Here is a 16,517-nt window from a genome sequence, read left to right on the forward strand (position 1 = left end):
CAGATTCAGCTAGCCCTTCAGAAAATATTTTTTATTTAAATCCATGATATGATTTTAAATTTGCTTCTGAAGAAAAAAGCATTTCAATTACATTGACCTAACTGTCCTGATATTTTTAGATCAGGTTTCCTTTTTATTTTTGTTTTGTTTTGTTTTGAACTAACTCTTTGCTTGCAACTTTTTTTTTTAGCTGTTTGTATTCCTGATTATGCCAGCCTTCTGAGTACCTACATGAGAATATGAAAATTTAAGGGCACAATACACTCAGCACACGTACTATTGTGAATAGCATTTGCAAAAAGAAACTAATAAAAACTCTGCATACTTAGTATTTAAGCATAGGACCTAAGCAAACAGGATTATAGAAAGTTAAACTAAAGTTGTGTAAGACTTCTCAAGCTTAAATAAACATTGGAGTCAGCCTTTACGGGAAAACTATTTACAAAACTGTTTCTGATCAATATAAAATTAAATTACAATAAGACCAATAGGGCCTTCAGAAACTGAAGTTACAAACTACAAGGGAAGCAACAATGTATAAAATAATAAAGTATTTTAATATTAAAATAAAATAATAATAAAAAATAAAATGTAGTCATTGTTATTAAAAAAAAAGTCAAAATAACTATCAATACAAAACAACAAGAATGTTCATGTGGGTGATATATAAATAAAAAGATGTAATCAGTAAAGAATGTTGGAAAACACTTTAAATGTCTAACTGTATTCTGGATGGTTTTCAACGTATATTGGTTACAAACTCTAACAGTGATGTCTTCCTTACATTCTTTGTCAGATTTGGTTTACTATTTTTTCTACTTGCCGCACATTTCACACCTCGAATGCGGGCAGGCTCTAAAAACACAACGCCAAACTGTTAAAAAGGCTTTATTTAAATATTGCTGTGAAAACACAGTTACATTTAGGCCTACTCCACCGAGTTCAGGAGTAAAACCCATCTAAGGATAATTTTACATGGGTAGGCTCAAACTTGATGGACACAGACACACAAAGCACGAGCATAAAATCCCCAATAGCATCACAAGGGAATAGGCTTTTATATAAGGTCACGTTATAGGGTCACTGGGGCTTCAGTCAGGACAAAATCCCTCAGGACAAATCCCCTCAGCAGCTGGCACAGCAGCAGCTCGCCTGAGGCGAGGCGCCCGTTGGCCCCGCGGCGGGAACGGGGCAGCGCACGCGCCTGAGGGGACACCGCGGGCGGGAAAGCGGCGGGCGGGGACAGGGGCGATGAGGGGCGTGGCTCCGGGAGGCCCCGCCCCCAGCCCGCTCGCCCGTCGGCGCCCAGCGACCAAACAAAATGGCGTCGCCTCAGGGGGCACCGGTCAGGTATCCAGCTCCCGTCCTTTTGAGCACGGGGGGTTTGTTGCCAGATCAGTTTTGTTTTTGTTTTTTTTTTTTTTTTTTTTTTTTCTTTAAAATCTAAGCATTAAGGTAACTGGCTGCTTTTCTTTAAAATGATGATGCTTTCCATGCTAGCTTTTCACTCTTATGCCTCTTCTGCCCCTTCAGAGCTCACTTTCCCAGCCCTGAATGAGTTGTGTCTCTTCATGCTGGCTTACAAGAGAGCGGCTTTTATTTCCATTCTTTTTTTGTCTTTAAAGATTCATTGAAAATTCCATTGTAATGAAAAAAAGCTTTCTCAACGTTAAGCTATATGAGTGATTGCATTGTGTCTAAGTTCCCCTAAAAGCACATGCTTTTATCTTAAAGAACATCTTAAAATGTGTTTCTGCTTACAGGGTCTCAGTTTTGGTAAAACTCCATCCCCTGGAGATGTTTACTACGAGGGCTTCCACATACGCAATGAGCGTGGCTCTGTCTGCGCTTACCCTTAGGGAAACCACATTCGTCATCAGTGGAAGCTGCCATTAACAATTCTCTGGAACTTCCCACTCAGTCACAGAATAATTTGTTGCAGAAAGGGGACACTGTGCCAGGGTTAGACAGATACTTATTTATTTATTTTTACTTCCTTTTTTTTCTTTTTTTTTCTTCCCTTGAAGAATTGTCTTGAAAATTCCCTTTCAATTGTCTTGAAAAAAGTCAAATTTTCAACTATCACCTCTGTGATGTCTCAAACTGTGTATCATCTAAAGCAATAACTTGTGCCATTAGGCACAGATACTTAGACAACAAGCACCTAAAGTCCTTCAACAACGTACTTTTTTAACAACTTTATTGGAAAGCAAACAATCAAGAGTTTTGCCTTATATATGTTTATTTTTTTTCCTTACAGATATTGGTCATATGATATTCTGTATTTTCGGCAATGAAGAAAAGCTACATAAAAAAAGCATTATGTGGAAAAACACAGATGCCATCTTCTTGGACACCTAGTCCAATGTCTTCTGTTGGTTCAAACACCAGATCACCATCTCCTCATAGCCAACAGACGTCTCCATCTGCTCACAAAAGCAGGGAATGGAGGAATCAGCAACTTGATATTACAGCAAAAAATGTAGAAGCTCCTCTTGAATATAAGTTTCATGAAGGTAATGTATAAAAAACTGCTGGTATAAAGTACACGCTAAAACCACAAAAGGCCAATGTTCTGTCAACTCTATGATTAAAGATCTATGATTTGCTGGAAAGAAATATGAGAAATTTGCTTTCAACTCTCAAATGTGTAAATGACAGCAGTGAAAGCTGTATAGAATAACACACCGGCAGAGAATACTAAAAAAGGGAGGAACATACTGTGCTTTTTTTTTTTTTTTTTTGAAAGAATATACCCGTTTATGCTAACACGTCATTTCCTGTAAATGCGTCTGGTGTGCTGTTTCTTCTCATCCCGTATGGGGTAGAATAATTTTCAAGCCTTCCCTGTATACAGAGTGAAGTAGATGATGAATGTAAAGGTCACCAATTGTTTCACCACTGAAGGTAGTTTCTTTGTTTAATTTCAGATGAAAATGGTGTTAGTCCAGGAGTTAAGTACATTACAGAACCCCTCATAAAAGTCCTGTCAAAACAGGAAAACTTGGCATGTATAAGCTCATTCAATCTTTCATCCCCAAAGGATGGGGACAAGAAATTTAAGGTAAGGTATTGAAAATAATTGTTAATAAAACCAAAGTACATTTTGATACATATGTGTGTGTATATATAAAAATATATAAAATAACTTTATATCCACTTTAAAAAAAAAAAACAGAAAAAACTTTATATTCTAATTATGTTAGCCTAGTACTGTAGAAGATTCTGGAAGAATAAAATTATAGAGAGAGAGAGAATGTCAGTGGAGACTTGTTCAAAAGAAGAAACCATGGATCAATTTGAATAAAGTTGAGAACACTGTGTAAATTTCTTAATTTTTGGATTGTACTGTTATTTTAGTCGGGGTTCTTTATAGCAAATTCCCTTTTGTGTAGATTGGCCCACTGAAAACTTAGAATCTAGTTTTACTCCTCCAGCACTAAAGAAGGCTGTTAGTTAAAAGAGGGAAAGAGGGTGCAACAATGAATGCAACAATGAAAGTGATTAATAACATGTTATACGTTCATAGAAAAAATGCAAAGTATTTCTTTTTTAAAACTGGAAATCTGCCATTCTCATTTAAAGAAATAAAGTGCAATGATATGTCACACATTTTCTGTTCTTTAGTACATAGAAAATTTGGAAAAGTGCTCTAAGCTAGAGACACTAAATCTTAGTAACAACCAAATAGAGAAGATTGAAAAGTTGGATAAACTGTTGAAGTTGCGTGAGTTCAATTTGTCTTGCAACAAAATCAGGCAAGCAGAAACACTTATTTCATCTTAACATATCTTACCAAAACTATTAAAGCTGTCATTCTCTTATTGCTTAAATGAGATCTCTGAAGTGTGAAAAGTTATACTGAATTTCCCATTATTATACCTGAATAACCTCATCCAAAGTTTATTTATTTATAATAAACTATTTATAAATGTGGATACCTGTCCAACATTCAAACAAAACTGTTAACTAGTGATTATAACGAGAGAATGGGAGACAGAAAATTTCACACTCCCACTGGTCTGTGCTGACATGTTCCCATTGTCTGTTTTAGGCCTGGGCAAATGATTCCAGTTGAGCATTCAAGTTTAGCATTACCTTCACAGGCAACAATATTCCATTTTGCATGGCTGCCTGTTCTAAACAAGGATGAATAGAACACAGCTCTCCAGCACAGTCCTAACAGAATAAAGAATCGCTCTCCTACCTCTCTTTAGGGGTATACAACCAAGGTATATGGAGACTACAGTATCTGCTCAAATAACCCTCTGAGGTAATTGGAGAGAATTATTAGATTAACAAAGCTATCACCTCTGTATTTATCCATAATCTATTAAAAATATCCACACAACAGTCAAAGTTCTTGTACTTACACAATCATGCGAATATTAACAGCCAATTACGGTCTTCTTCCCGCAGTCTGTTGGCAAATTCACAGCAATCCTTGAATGCTGAAATGCACTTTTCATTACTCCGAATTCGCCGAGCTCTATCACTGCAAGTCTCACCCACTGGATATGCTTTTACACCAGCCATACAGCAGTTTTTAATTGCTGGATGTTTATATTTGGATGCTGAAATAACAACAACAACAAAAATCCCTTCCTTGAGATGATGTTTTTATTTTCAAATGCATTTTAACTTGTTATACTAAATGTGTTTTTAAAACTTGCAAAATTTCAATGAAGGTATAGATTCCAGATTGAGCATAAACATGTAAATGTTTAAATGTTAGAGACATACACTTTATACTACAATACTGAATTTAAAATATAAATTAGAGGAGTTTTATTACACTAAGATCTAACGGACAGAAGGTCTTCTGTCAGGTTTGGTCACTGAAAGGTAGTCACTTGGAAAGACTACCATATGGTAGTACCGTGAGTTTTCAGAATATGTCCTTTCCGAGCAGGAAAAAGAAATCCTACAGATATGCTGTATTTTCAATGGGTACTTAATCTTATAGAATTCAAACTGAGCATATGGATGAGGAGCTTTATAAATGGGGTCCTCTAAATTATCATATTCCATATTTGTCCATCTCTCTACTACATGAAGTGGATAACAACAATCAATGCAAATATAAATATTTGCAAATACTATGCAAAATCTCAGATTCTTGATTTCTAATAGACATGACCTTTTTCATAATTATATATTTTAAAATATTTTTAAACACCTTCGTCATGTATTGGCTCCTTGAAGTTAGACCGTTTGGTTCTTACAATTTCATTGCAAGTTTCATCTGTTAAAAATAAAAACAAACACAAAAACTATGAAAGACAGGAGTTTCTTGGTCATAACACAGCCCACTGCAATCCAAAAAATCACATTCCAGATTTGGTAGAGATTTAAAATCTATTATTTGAATTACAAAAAAAAATAAATATATATGTATATATATATAACTTAAATTACAGAAAATGACACACAAACTACAATGCTTTCCTTCCTCAAAATTGTATTTCTTAGTATATGCATGCCCTACTAATTTTATTAGGTTCCAATATAATAACTGTGAGTCACAATAGAAAACTTCAAGAGAGAAAATCTACAGTTTCATGTTTAAAACTAAGAAATATACCTGCTTCGTTTGAATCATCAGCATTTGCATTAGTTAAAAATGTAAGCCCAGCCATTCGGAATACATCAACGTTATTCCGTCCTCCTCCAGCACCACATCCAAGGTCACTCTTTTCCAAATCTTGCATTACCTGAGGAAGAAGCATATCATCAGCTAACTAAAAGGTGGGGAATATCATATATATCATATGACAGATAAGAGAATTATACATGCCGAAAAGCCACTTTAGTCTAGAAAATGTCTTAGCAACAGCAACTTATTTTTCATTTTTGGCTACGACTTAACTTTTTCCATTGCTCTCCTTCCTCTTCCAGTAACTCCATATACTGCCTTGTCAATAGATGACAAAGGAACAAGGGAACTGAACTGTGTTTTCATGTAAAGCGATAAGACTTCTGCTGGTCTGTGTGTCTTTTTGCTTGGTAGCACCTTAATCTACAAATCAAAACCAATTATTAGTTATTTTTAAAGTACACTGATCTAAAATAAATGCATCTGGAGGCGGACACTTTATTATGTTAAGGAACTGTTAAAGAGCTTGTGTAATACCAAGCTAAAACCTGACCATAAAATGAACGCACACCCACAAATTTCAGTGACTATTTTACTACTCACATCAAGACTATTCCCACGCTTCTGTTCCACATTCAGCCAGACTGAATCAGCTACTAACTCAGCAGTTTCTTCTCCCATGACGATGTAGTAAACAATAAGACGTGCTGAAGGAACCATTTCTTGGGTTATCTGAAAACTTAGGTGTTCATATTCCAAATCTTTAATTCTTTTCTGAGTTCCAAAGCTTACTATCTTCCCTTTTGACGTGATCTATAGTAGAAAGATGATGGAGAATAAAGAAGTCAAATTTTATATTACATGTCTCACAGATGTAAAAGTTATTTTGCATTTAGATATAATCCACCACACACAGAAATGCATTTGGGACTGGTGTGTCTAGTTCGAGGGAGGGTAGCTCCCTCCCTGTAAAAAGAACTGCTGTCTCTGTGCATCTTTGTCTTCCTGAGATGATTCAGCTCCTGAAACACCTCTCAGATTGGCACTACTTCTTAACTCCAGTCTACATTGGGTGAGAATTCAAAACAATACAGCCTTAATATATGATTTAAACATGAGACTGGTAACAAATTATAACTATAGAACGGACACATTTTATAGGCAAAGGCAGAGTACATGTTCTGAACAGTTTTCTGAGCAGCACACATTCTGTGTTGATGACAGATCCTGACTGCTGATGTTCTTCATTAAGGATCATATCTCAATTCAAGATTTCATGTGGAAACATCAGTTACTTACCAAATAGCTGTAGTGATGTATTTTATGAATATACCGACTATGTGGATATACATTAATATTGATGAAATCCCCTACTTGAAGTATTTTGTGGTTTGAAGCCCAGTCAATGTATAGATAACTCCGACTTAATGATGAATAAGCTCTTGCCTCATAGGTTTTGGTTGCTTGGTTTTCATCTGAAAGATGTGGATCAACAGTTTTTATCTGTAAAGATAATAACATGTCCAAAAATTTTTGTAGCAAAGGAGGAAACAAAAGCTGCATGTCCTGACTTCTGAATAGTTTAAGTATGAAGTTACACTTCAGAAAATAAACAATCACGGTAAGAAAATAAGCCAACTCAAGACTTTCCTGTTTTCTTTAATAAAAAAAATTATAAATACCAAGTCAAATTAAAATGGCAGTATAGAAGCATGTCCATAAAAAAGTAGATCAGAAAAGGTCAATAATACATGTATGTCTTCCTATCTAACAAGAGAATCACTCTCAGAGATTTGTTCTCTCATAATTCATTCAGGTGTTTTATTTAACAACTATTATTAAATAAATATATGACGAATTGGGATATTTTGTTTCAGAATACATGCAAATACAATTTAATATAGAAGTAATGTTTCATTATAGCACTTATGTTTCATAACTGATTGTTGGGAACAACCTCGAAGTTTATAAAATAATAACTTTTAAGAGCAAAGTCTTACCACAGGTGCTGTACACTGGCAAAAGCACAGAATTAAATCTTCTAAGAAATAAGTTAATGGGAGAGTTTAACTCACTTGAAACTCCAGTAGCGTGCTATCAGATGGGATATTAATAACAAATAAAGCAGTTCCATCATTGATGCTTGTTATTCTTCTCCCAGATTCTGAACCCTCTGATATCAACTCAGTCTCATCCATTTGTTCAGTGAATGATTTTGCAGTGAGAGTTACAGGGATGTTTCCAACAGAGTGATCTACTGTATCTTTCACCTGCACCTATTCATTAGAAGAGAGAACATTTCTTATATGAACAACATTTTTCAAGCAGAAAACAAGCTGCTAACCTTCTACAGTAGCAAATGAAAAAAAAAAAAAAAGTAAACAGTCAAAGGAAATGAAAAGTGTGTCAAGACCTACAGATATTTACAAAACAGTAAGGCTTCTGCATTATGGATTTTACGTTGTAACGTGCAACAATACTTCTTTTAACTAACCTTTACGAAGAATGGAAGTCCAGGCTTTACAAAGAGAGGAGTAGCAATCAAGTTCAATTTGTAAGGAGATACAACGTATCTGACTCCAGTATATTCTACTTCACCACTGAGGCCACCTAAAAAATATGCCGCTTTTAATAAGCACATCCTAGGGCACATGCTTTCAAAGGACAGCACAATCTGTCTCTGATGGTGAAGTCCTTTCACCTAAAAATTAAACACTTAGCACTGTGAAAACAAATAGCAATCAAAAAAAAAAGTTTAACCCCATTTTTACACTGATGGACAGGCTGTTTTTTATAAGCTTCTGGCTGAAGGATTCCTGAGTACCAAAGAAAGTCTGATACTAACAAAGTTAGCTGTATATTTTTTTTTTGTTCTGTTTACATTTGCAGATGTGTTTGAAGAAATCACGTGAAAGCAACTTACCCGTAGATTCCATCACTGATGCTGCAATATATAAATATGACCCATCCAATTCTTCTAGACTTTGAAATCCTAAGTAACTCACTTCTTTCTTACTGTTAAAACTGATTTCAGCAACACCATTTTCAAGCTGGAAATTAAATAAAAAGTATTCCTTTACAGTCAATAACTTAGAAATAAGATATGGTAAACTATGAGTAAATTCTTCTCATCATGTTTCTGCTCTGACTGTTTTAGGGGAAATCAAAGATGGAGACGTTTTAATGTAGAATTTCATGATTAAGAATTCTTTTTTACCTATGGGTTGATTAATTTATTACCAATTAATCAACCCATAGTACATGCTATGAAGTCTGCATGCAGACCAAACAAGAGGTAGGTGATTCCCAGATGATCTTTAAGGTCCCTTCCAACCCAAACCATTCTATGATTCTACGAATAACACAGATATATCCCTGCTCATTCAGGGAAGATAATGTCTTTTATCATTCTGCAATGAATAAAACAAAAAGACCAGACTAGGTAAGGGAAGGGGAACTGGTGGAGAACAGTCTCCCCATAACATATTGATTCAATTTTGATTTGTCTGTCTCCAATCCTGATTTGGTGTTATTACATTGATCCTACGTTTGATTTCTTTTTGTTTAGTCTATAAATAGATAGCAAAAATGTTGTTTCACAGGAACTTCAAACACAGTTTACTCAAGGAAGCAATTGAATGAGACTGAAGTTCCATTCTGTCTGAGACGCTGCCTCTGAGTTTCATTGTAAAGTAACTTTCTATGCCCCTGGTGACAGGATTACAAAGGTAAAGTTGACACTCAATAGCTGTCGATGCAAATGGAGTTGGAAGATATTCTCCCCAACTTAAATGGAATTAGATCAGTCCTGAACTAAGCAATTTAGGCTTGTTTTTTCTTACCCTAGTTACATGCATTGCACGAGGCATCATTCTTTTTCCAGTTCCTTCAATTATTCCAAAACGAAGAAAAACATCAGCACTTGGTAGCCTTTTATTATAAAAATAGCTGAGAATAAAACAATGATAGAAATGTTAAGATCGTAATGGCTGCAACAAAGCATTCATTTTTGAGGAGAGTCATTTCCTAAGCAAGAAACAGAAAACAAATGCCTATGTAGCTTTACAAACACTTCTGTTGAAAAATAATCACTCTGTGAGAATTTTAAAAAGCTTCACCTAGCTCTCTCACATAGCAGAAATGATTGTGATAATAGGGCTCCTTGAGAAAGAGGAAGCTTCTCAACACAGGACAATCATCCTTAAGGTAAAGATGTGGCACACATCTAGAAATCAAAGCCTAATTTCCTTACCTAGCTTTCACAGCAATCCTGAAGTTCTCAAATTTATCAGAACTAATAAAGTTACGTTCTGGCTGTATGACGATGGAAAAGCTTGGCAGCGCTGAAAAAAATGAGTAGAAAATGAAGCCACTTAGATGCGTTTTTAAACATCAAACCACAGATACTCACAAATATGTCATCATATATCTTATACTGATATGAGACATTAGCTTGAACTGATATTGCCACTTGGCACTATACTGCATCCCATTGCTGTATTAAGTAGGCCAATGTTACTTCAAGCATTTCTGTGTTTTGTTCCTCTGTGTTGTATAGCTGCCCTACATGAATTTCATGCAAAAAAGGCACGTAAAATGAAGATTCACGTGTACATGAACACCTTACCATATTCCTTAACTTCAAAATTTGCAACAGCAGAGGTTATGAAATCCTTTTTGTACTTGGCTTCAATCTTCCAAATTCCATACCTACAGTATCAACAATCAAATGTTATTTTTTAAAATGAAAATTATTATTAAAAGTGAAAATATTAATATTAATAATTAGAAAAGTCAGGCACTGAGTTTTTTGCACGTGTACGATACCTCTTTGAGAAGATTCCGCTACTCTGATATTTTGAATAAAATTACTTGAAACTTATTTTGAAGGATTGATATCATTGATATTGAGATCATATTTAACTGCGCCTGTCTTCCTGTTTTACCATTCAAAGAAACTTCATAGAATCATACGATGGCTCGAGTTGGAAGGGACTTTTAAACATCATTTGTTCCAACCACCCTGTCATGGGCAGGGAACTCCTTCACTAGAGCAGGTTGCTTAAGGTCCCATTCAGCTTGACCTTGAATGCTTCCAGGGCATCCGCAACTTCTCTGGGCTACCTATTCCAGTATCTAACCCACCTTACAATAAAGAATTTCTTCTAATCTAAATCTACTCCCTTTCAGTTTAAAACTTTGTATCAGCAATAGACACTCTGGCAGTCTTTTGAAAAAAGAAAAGGGAGTATTATGCTAATAATTCTCAACGAGTATTAATTATACCTACTTAGGATTAGGAGGAATTTTGAAGTCAGGAAAAGAAACTATTCCAGTAAAGTCTTTTTCTTCTATGATATCCACTTTTACTCCATCGGGATCCTTTGAAAAATAACAGTAAAGAACCAGCAGTTAGATCAGTCTTATTGAAAGAAAAATCTTCATTTGGGGATTTTAGTGGGACCCTGCCCATAATGTACGCTTTTAAGAGTTTTGCCAATTTCACAGCACCAAAATGCAAATTTTTTTAAAAGAATTTCAGGTTCTGAAATTCTGATAAAACATTTTACTGTGTTTCCAACAATTAAAAGTTGTTACTTCACAATACTTGATGTTGCCAGGTTACTGTAATAGCAATAATAACTATCGTTATGGCTAAAAAAAAACGTAGCACAGGAGCTATTGATTTTTTCTATCTTAAAAGAAATAAAGAACAATATGAAAACAATATATTATCAAAATTTTCTCACAAATCCTTTCCCTAGATATTAAGGTTTAAAAAAGATCTGTGTGCAGTCTGTTTTAGATCTTTTAAAAGATGTCTGGCGATCTGCAAAAGTATTTATCTAACAGTTTTATTATTGCAAAAATATTTATCTGCCAATGTTATTATATATCCATTGCAATGCTGATTTACTATATAACGAGGTTTATTGCTTTTGTGACCCACAGAATATTAAAATTAAATTCAGTAACAACATACCACAAAAGTTAGGACAGTTTCTTGCCGAGCTGGCTGCAGATCTTCATTGAGAGAGTAAACTCTGACTTTCACTGTAAGAAACATTACAATAGATCTCAAAGTCATACTGTTATCAATATTAAAAAACAAAAACAACCTTTTTCTCTACTAATTTCTTTAGTACTTATAGAATGACTTTGAGCTTTTGTAAGTATGCTATCCAAACAATACTTATTCATGCCAGCAACAACAGATAAAAGCAGTAAATGAGCTCAACGTACACAAAACCAATGATTCAGTCATCACTATTTCTTGACAATTTTTTAATACGTATTCCCTGTACAATTTCTCCACTGTTTGTGCCACAGATTAATCATGTAAGGTGTAGAGGGCAGGGACTCAGAGGAGAGGACACCGGGAGAAATGATTCATTTCTACCGTATGATCAAATATTTCAAAATATTCTTTTGATGATTAAGAAAATACATAGTGACTGATGGTAACATACTATGAACAAGAGCTTAAAGTACATTTAAATCCTCATTCCCTGTCAATATCATCAGCTCATAAAAACTAAGTGAAAGCTAAGAGAAATAAACATTATTTACCTGACTGATCAGGAGTATAAACTGGTTTGTCTGTGTGAATAAAAAGAAAGCCATTCTCATAGGAAACAGGAATTTTTTTCAATCTGGTAAAATGTGGGGAAACAGCTTCCAAATACACATACTTGACTGAATCCTCTGTCCTTGCTAAATCTGCTGGTTGAAGCTGGGGGAGATGAGATACTGTTAAAGAATATTAGAATAGTTTTCTAGTATTTTTTCTACAGCATTTCTTGTTGAGAATAGGTTCTGAATAGCAATTAATATTCTGTTGTTAATTATTATTAAACAAAAACATCCACAGGAGGGGATTATTCTTGCTTACATCATTGATAACAGTCGGAAATATTAAACTACAAAGAAGTATTTTTAATTTTGTATTTATTTCAAGAACTGAAATAGCAAAGTTAAAACACAAGTTATGAAGTTATGACATTGTAATTTACCAGACTTCCATTTATATACATAGCGAATCTCAGCCACACCAACGTTGCTGTTGTGGTCGATAGTTTGGTGAAACAGCTTGAGTTTCAGTTTCAGTTGCCATTTTGGCTTACTCTGAACACTCATTTGAGGTATCTTGTCCACACTGAACGCTTCTCCATCCCTTCCTTTTTCTTTTTGGAATGTTATGCAAACAAGATAATGTTTCTAAAATAATATGATCTTACGTTTACCTTTGACATCACTCCTTTACACTCATTTTATCCAATATATTTTCAATTTCAGACAAACTAAAATGAAATAAACTACACGCAGCAAACTGACAAGTCAGGGCCCGAGGCTTTTCCACCCAGTTTAAGCAAACGTAAGCTTACCACAATCTTGTTTTTCTAACACTAACGACTAAATGCAACAATAAAAACATGACAATAAAAGTCCAAATTCCTTACAGTTAAAGTTACAGCATCTTGGAATTTGTTGTCTGGAGTTAAAGAAATGCGGCCAGACGAGTAAGAAACAAGCTTATCTGGAAAGCTTCTTAAGGCAACGTTGACTGCAAATTCCTTCTCATAACCAAAAGCTTGAACCACAACTTTCTCAGATGTCCCAACTCGGAAAACCTTTGATGCTGTAAGGACATAGCTGTATACAAAACATGAAATAATCAAAGGGCATTGGAACCATACTTTCATATTTCTTACTTCCGTTTCTACCTCATTTACCTAGACACTGATAAAGCCAATGAGCTAGAGATCAGGTGAAGTTATTCTAATACAGTAGTTAAAAACAGCATAGCCCCAGTTAGAGTCATTTTGATGAAAACTGTAATGTAATGTAACCAAATAACAGCTTAGGCAATATTTATGGATTCGATTCTGCAGACACAGAAAAGCGTGCCTACTATGACAGGATATTTATGTAAAAATGATTACTTATTTTGCCAAATGAACACCTGAAATGCTAATGCTTCAAGTAGCATACTTGTATAGTTTTCCCAGCAGCAACGTTCTTATTGAAATGAACGGGCAACTTACAATAAAGATAAATGTGAGTAAATTTTTGCAGGATTACCCTAATTTCTTCATTGCTGTATAAACTGAAGTATGCATTTTTCCACAAAACCACAAACCAGGCTTTAATACCTGAACACATAATACACCTCATGTAAATACACATATGTGAAGTGCTGCTGCACATTCAATATACGTGCACCTTTTTCTGAAATGGTAACAGCACTTAGATCGATTGCTATAAATAAGAGCTTTGATGAAACCCACAGCATAGTATGTCTTCAGGCATTATAGAAAAGGTATCAAGCACCAAACTTTACTTAACTTTTTTGCATATTTATCTTTTCGTTATGTCCAGAATTTATGGAACGTAACGAGTTGATTCTACCTCTTTCTTTGGCAGCAAATTGAGTAATTCCAGGAGCGGCAGTCCTTTTTCTAAGGTTAGTCCACATACATTAGTAAGAATTTTGCTTGTGAAGGCACATCAGTTTGAGTAGTGTCTTCTGCACCGGCTCTACTGAAATCCTGTATCTATTCACTTAAAATAGCGGTCAATTATAAAGTATCGTTTCCAGTAAATACTATATTTGTTTTACTTACGTTTTTTCTTGACTAAAAGCTGTTCCAGAAAATAACAAAACAAGACAAAATATTAAAATAGCCATAGCATCACACAAAACACACCAACAATGCTAACAAATCTGGATTCAACCCTATCTGGCTTCTGCTGTAGATGAACAGAAATACCACCAATACGTATCACCCACAGTTAATAATTAATTGCAGATCTTGTTTTACTAAAATGTTATTGCCCCTTCCAAATTCTTTAACTCACAAAGAATCCGAAACAGCTAAACTTAGGATTTCTTTTTCTTTTTTTTTTTTTTTTAATATATGGAGCAATTCTGTCAATCCTAACATTCTCCCTGTTAGACAGCCACAAAAAAAAAATAATAGAGAAAGCAAAACAAAACCACGAAAAATCAGATTCAGCTAGCCCTTCAGAAAATATTTTTTATTTAAATCCATGATACGATTTTAAATTTGCTTCTGAAGAAAAAAGCATTTCAATTACATTGACCTAACTGTCCTGATATTTTTAGATCAGGTTTCCTTTTTATTTTTGTTTTGTTTTGTTTTGAACTAACTCTTTGCTTGCAACTTTTTTTTTATCTGTTTGTATTCCTGATTATGCCAGCTTTCTGAGTACCTACATGAGAATATGAAAATGTTAGGGCACAATACACTCAGCACATGTACTATTGTGAATAGCATTTGCAAAAAGAAACTAATAAAAACTCTGCATACTTAGTATTTAAGCATAGGACCTAAGCAAACAGGATTATAGAAAGTTAAACTAAAGTTGTGTAAGACTTCTCAAGCTTAAATAAACATTGGAGTCAGCCTTTACGGGAAAACTATTTACAAAACTGTTTCTGATCAATATAAAATTAAATTACAATAAGGCCAATAGGGCCTTCAGAAACTGAAGTTACAAACTACAAGGGAAGCAACAATGTATAAAATAATAAAGTATTTTAATATTAAAATAAAATAATAATAAAAAATAAAATGTAGTCATTGTTATTAAAAAAAAAAGTCAAAATAACTATCAATACAAAACAACAAGAATGTTCATGTGGGTGATATATAAATAAAAAGATGTAATCAGTAAAGAATGTTGGAAAACACTTTAAAGGTCTAACTGTATTCTGGATGGTTTTCAACGTATATTGGTTACAAACTCTAATAGTTATGTCTTCCTTACATTCTTTGTCAGATTTGGTTTACTATTTTTTCTACTTGCCGCACATTTCACACCTCGAATGCGGGCAGGCTCCAAAAACACAACGCCAAACTGTTAAAAAGGCTTTATTTAAATATTGCTGTGAAAACACAGTTACATTTAGGACTACTCCACCGAGTTCAGGAGTAAAACCCATCTAAGGATAATTTTACATGGGTAGGCTCAAACTTGATGGACACAGACACACAAAGCACGAGCATAAAATCCCCAATAGCATCACAAGGGAATAGGCTTTTATATAAGGTCACGTTATAGGGTCACTGGGGCTTCAGTCAGGACAAAACCCCTCAGGACAAATCTCCTCAGCAGCTGGCACAGCCTGAGGCGAGGCGCCCGTTGGCCCCGCGGCGGGAACGGGGCAGCGCATGCGCCTGAGGGGACACCGTGGGCGGGAAAGCGGCGGGCGGGGACAGGGGCGATGAGGGGCGTGGCTCCGGGAGGCCCCGCCCCCAGCCCGCTCGCCCGTCGGCGCCCAGCGACCAAACAAAATGGCGTCGCCTCAGGGGGCACTGGTCGGCGTTACCCACCTCCCGCCCTTTTGAGCACGGGGGGTTTGTTGCCAGATCACTTTTTCTTTTTTTTTTACTTTTTTTATTTTTTTTTCTATTAAAATCTAAGCATTAAGGTAACTGGCTTTAAAATGATGATGCTTTCCATGGTAGCTTTTCACTCTTACGCCTCTTCTGCCCATTCAAATCTCACTTTCCCAGCCCTGAATGAGTTGTGTCTCTTCATGCTGGCTTACAAGAGAGCGGCTTTTATTTCCATTCTTTTTTGGCTTTAAAGATTCATTGAAAATTCCATTGCAATGAAAAAAAGCTTTCTCAACGTTAAGCTATATGAGTGATTGCATTGTGTCTAAGTTCCCCTAAAAGCACATGCTTTTATCTTAAAGAACATCTTAAAATGTGTTTCTGCTTACAGGGTCTCGGTTTTGGTAAAACTCCATCCCCAGAGATGTTTACTACGAGGGCTTCCACATACGCAATGAGCGTGGCTCTGTCTGCGCTTACCCTTAGGGAAACCACATTCGTCATCAGTGGAAGCTGCCATTAACAATTCTCTGGAACTTCCCACTCAGTCACAGAAT

General features: G+C 35.3%; 2 protein-coding genes across 2 annotated transcripts; one reads left to right on the forward strand and one right to left on the reverse strand.

Annotated features, from left to right (window-relative positions):
* Positions 1 to 2,263: 2,263 nt before the first annotated feature.
* LOC137842844 (centriolin-like) lies at positions 2,264 to 3,786 on the forward strand. Its single transcript, XM_068657401.1, has 3 exons — positions 2,264 to 2,516; positions 2,931 to 3,064; positions 3,628 to 3,786. The coding sequence occupies exons 1-3, from the start codon at positions 2,294 to 2,296 to the stop codon at positions 3,784 to 3,786; spliced, it is 516 nt and encodes a 171-aa protein (XP_068513502.1). The 5' UTR covers positions 2,264 to 2,293.
* Positions 3,787 to 4,377: 591 nt separating this feature from the next.
* Positions 4,378 to 14,300, reverse strand: LOC137842666 (complement C5-like). Its single transcript, XM_068656975.1, has 17 exons — positions 14,221 to 14,300; positions 13,057 to 13,249; positions 12,167 to 12,329; positions 11,580 to 11,650; positions 10,887 to 10,978; positions 10,224 to 10,306; positions 9,849 to 9,939; positions 9,439 to 9,544; positions 8,520 to 8,646; positions 8,091 to 8,206; positions 7,672 to 7,872; positions 6,896 to 7,099; positions 6,200 to 6,409; positions 5,870 to 6,019; positions 5,585 to 5,714; positions 5,180 to 5,245; positions 4,378 to 4,574 (listed from the first exon to the last, which is right to left on the reverse strand). Exons 1-17 carry the CDS (start codon positions 14,283 to 14,285, stop codon positions 4,378 to 4,380), a joined length of 2,265 nt encoding a protein of 754 aa, XP_068513076.1. The 5' UTR covers positions 14,286 to 14,300.
* Positions 14,301 to 16,517: the final 2,217 nt, after the last annotated feature.

The sequence above is a fragment of the Anas acuta genome, chromosome 20 (genome assembly GCF_963932015.1).
Source record: "Anas acuta chromosome 20, bAnaAcu1.1, whole genome shotgun sequence".
Lineage (NCBI taxonomy): Eukaryota > Metazoa > Chordata > Aves > Anseriformes > Anatidae > Anas > Anas acuta.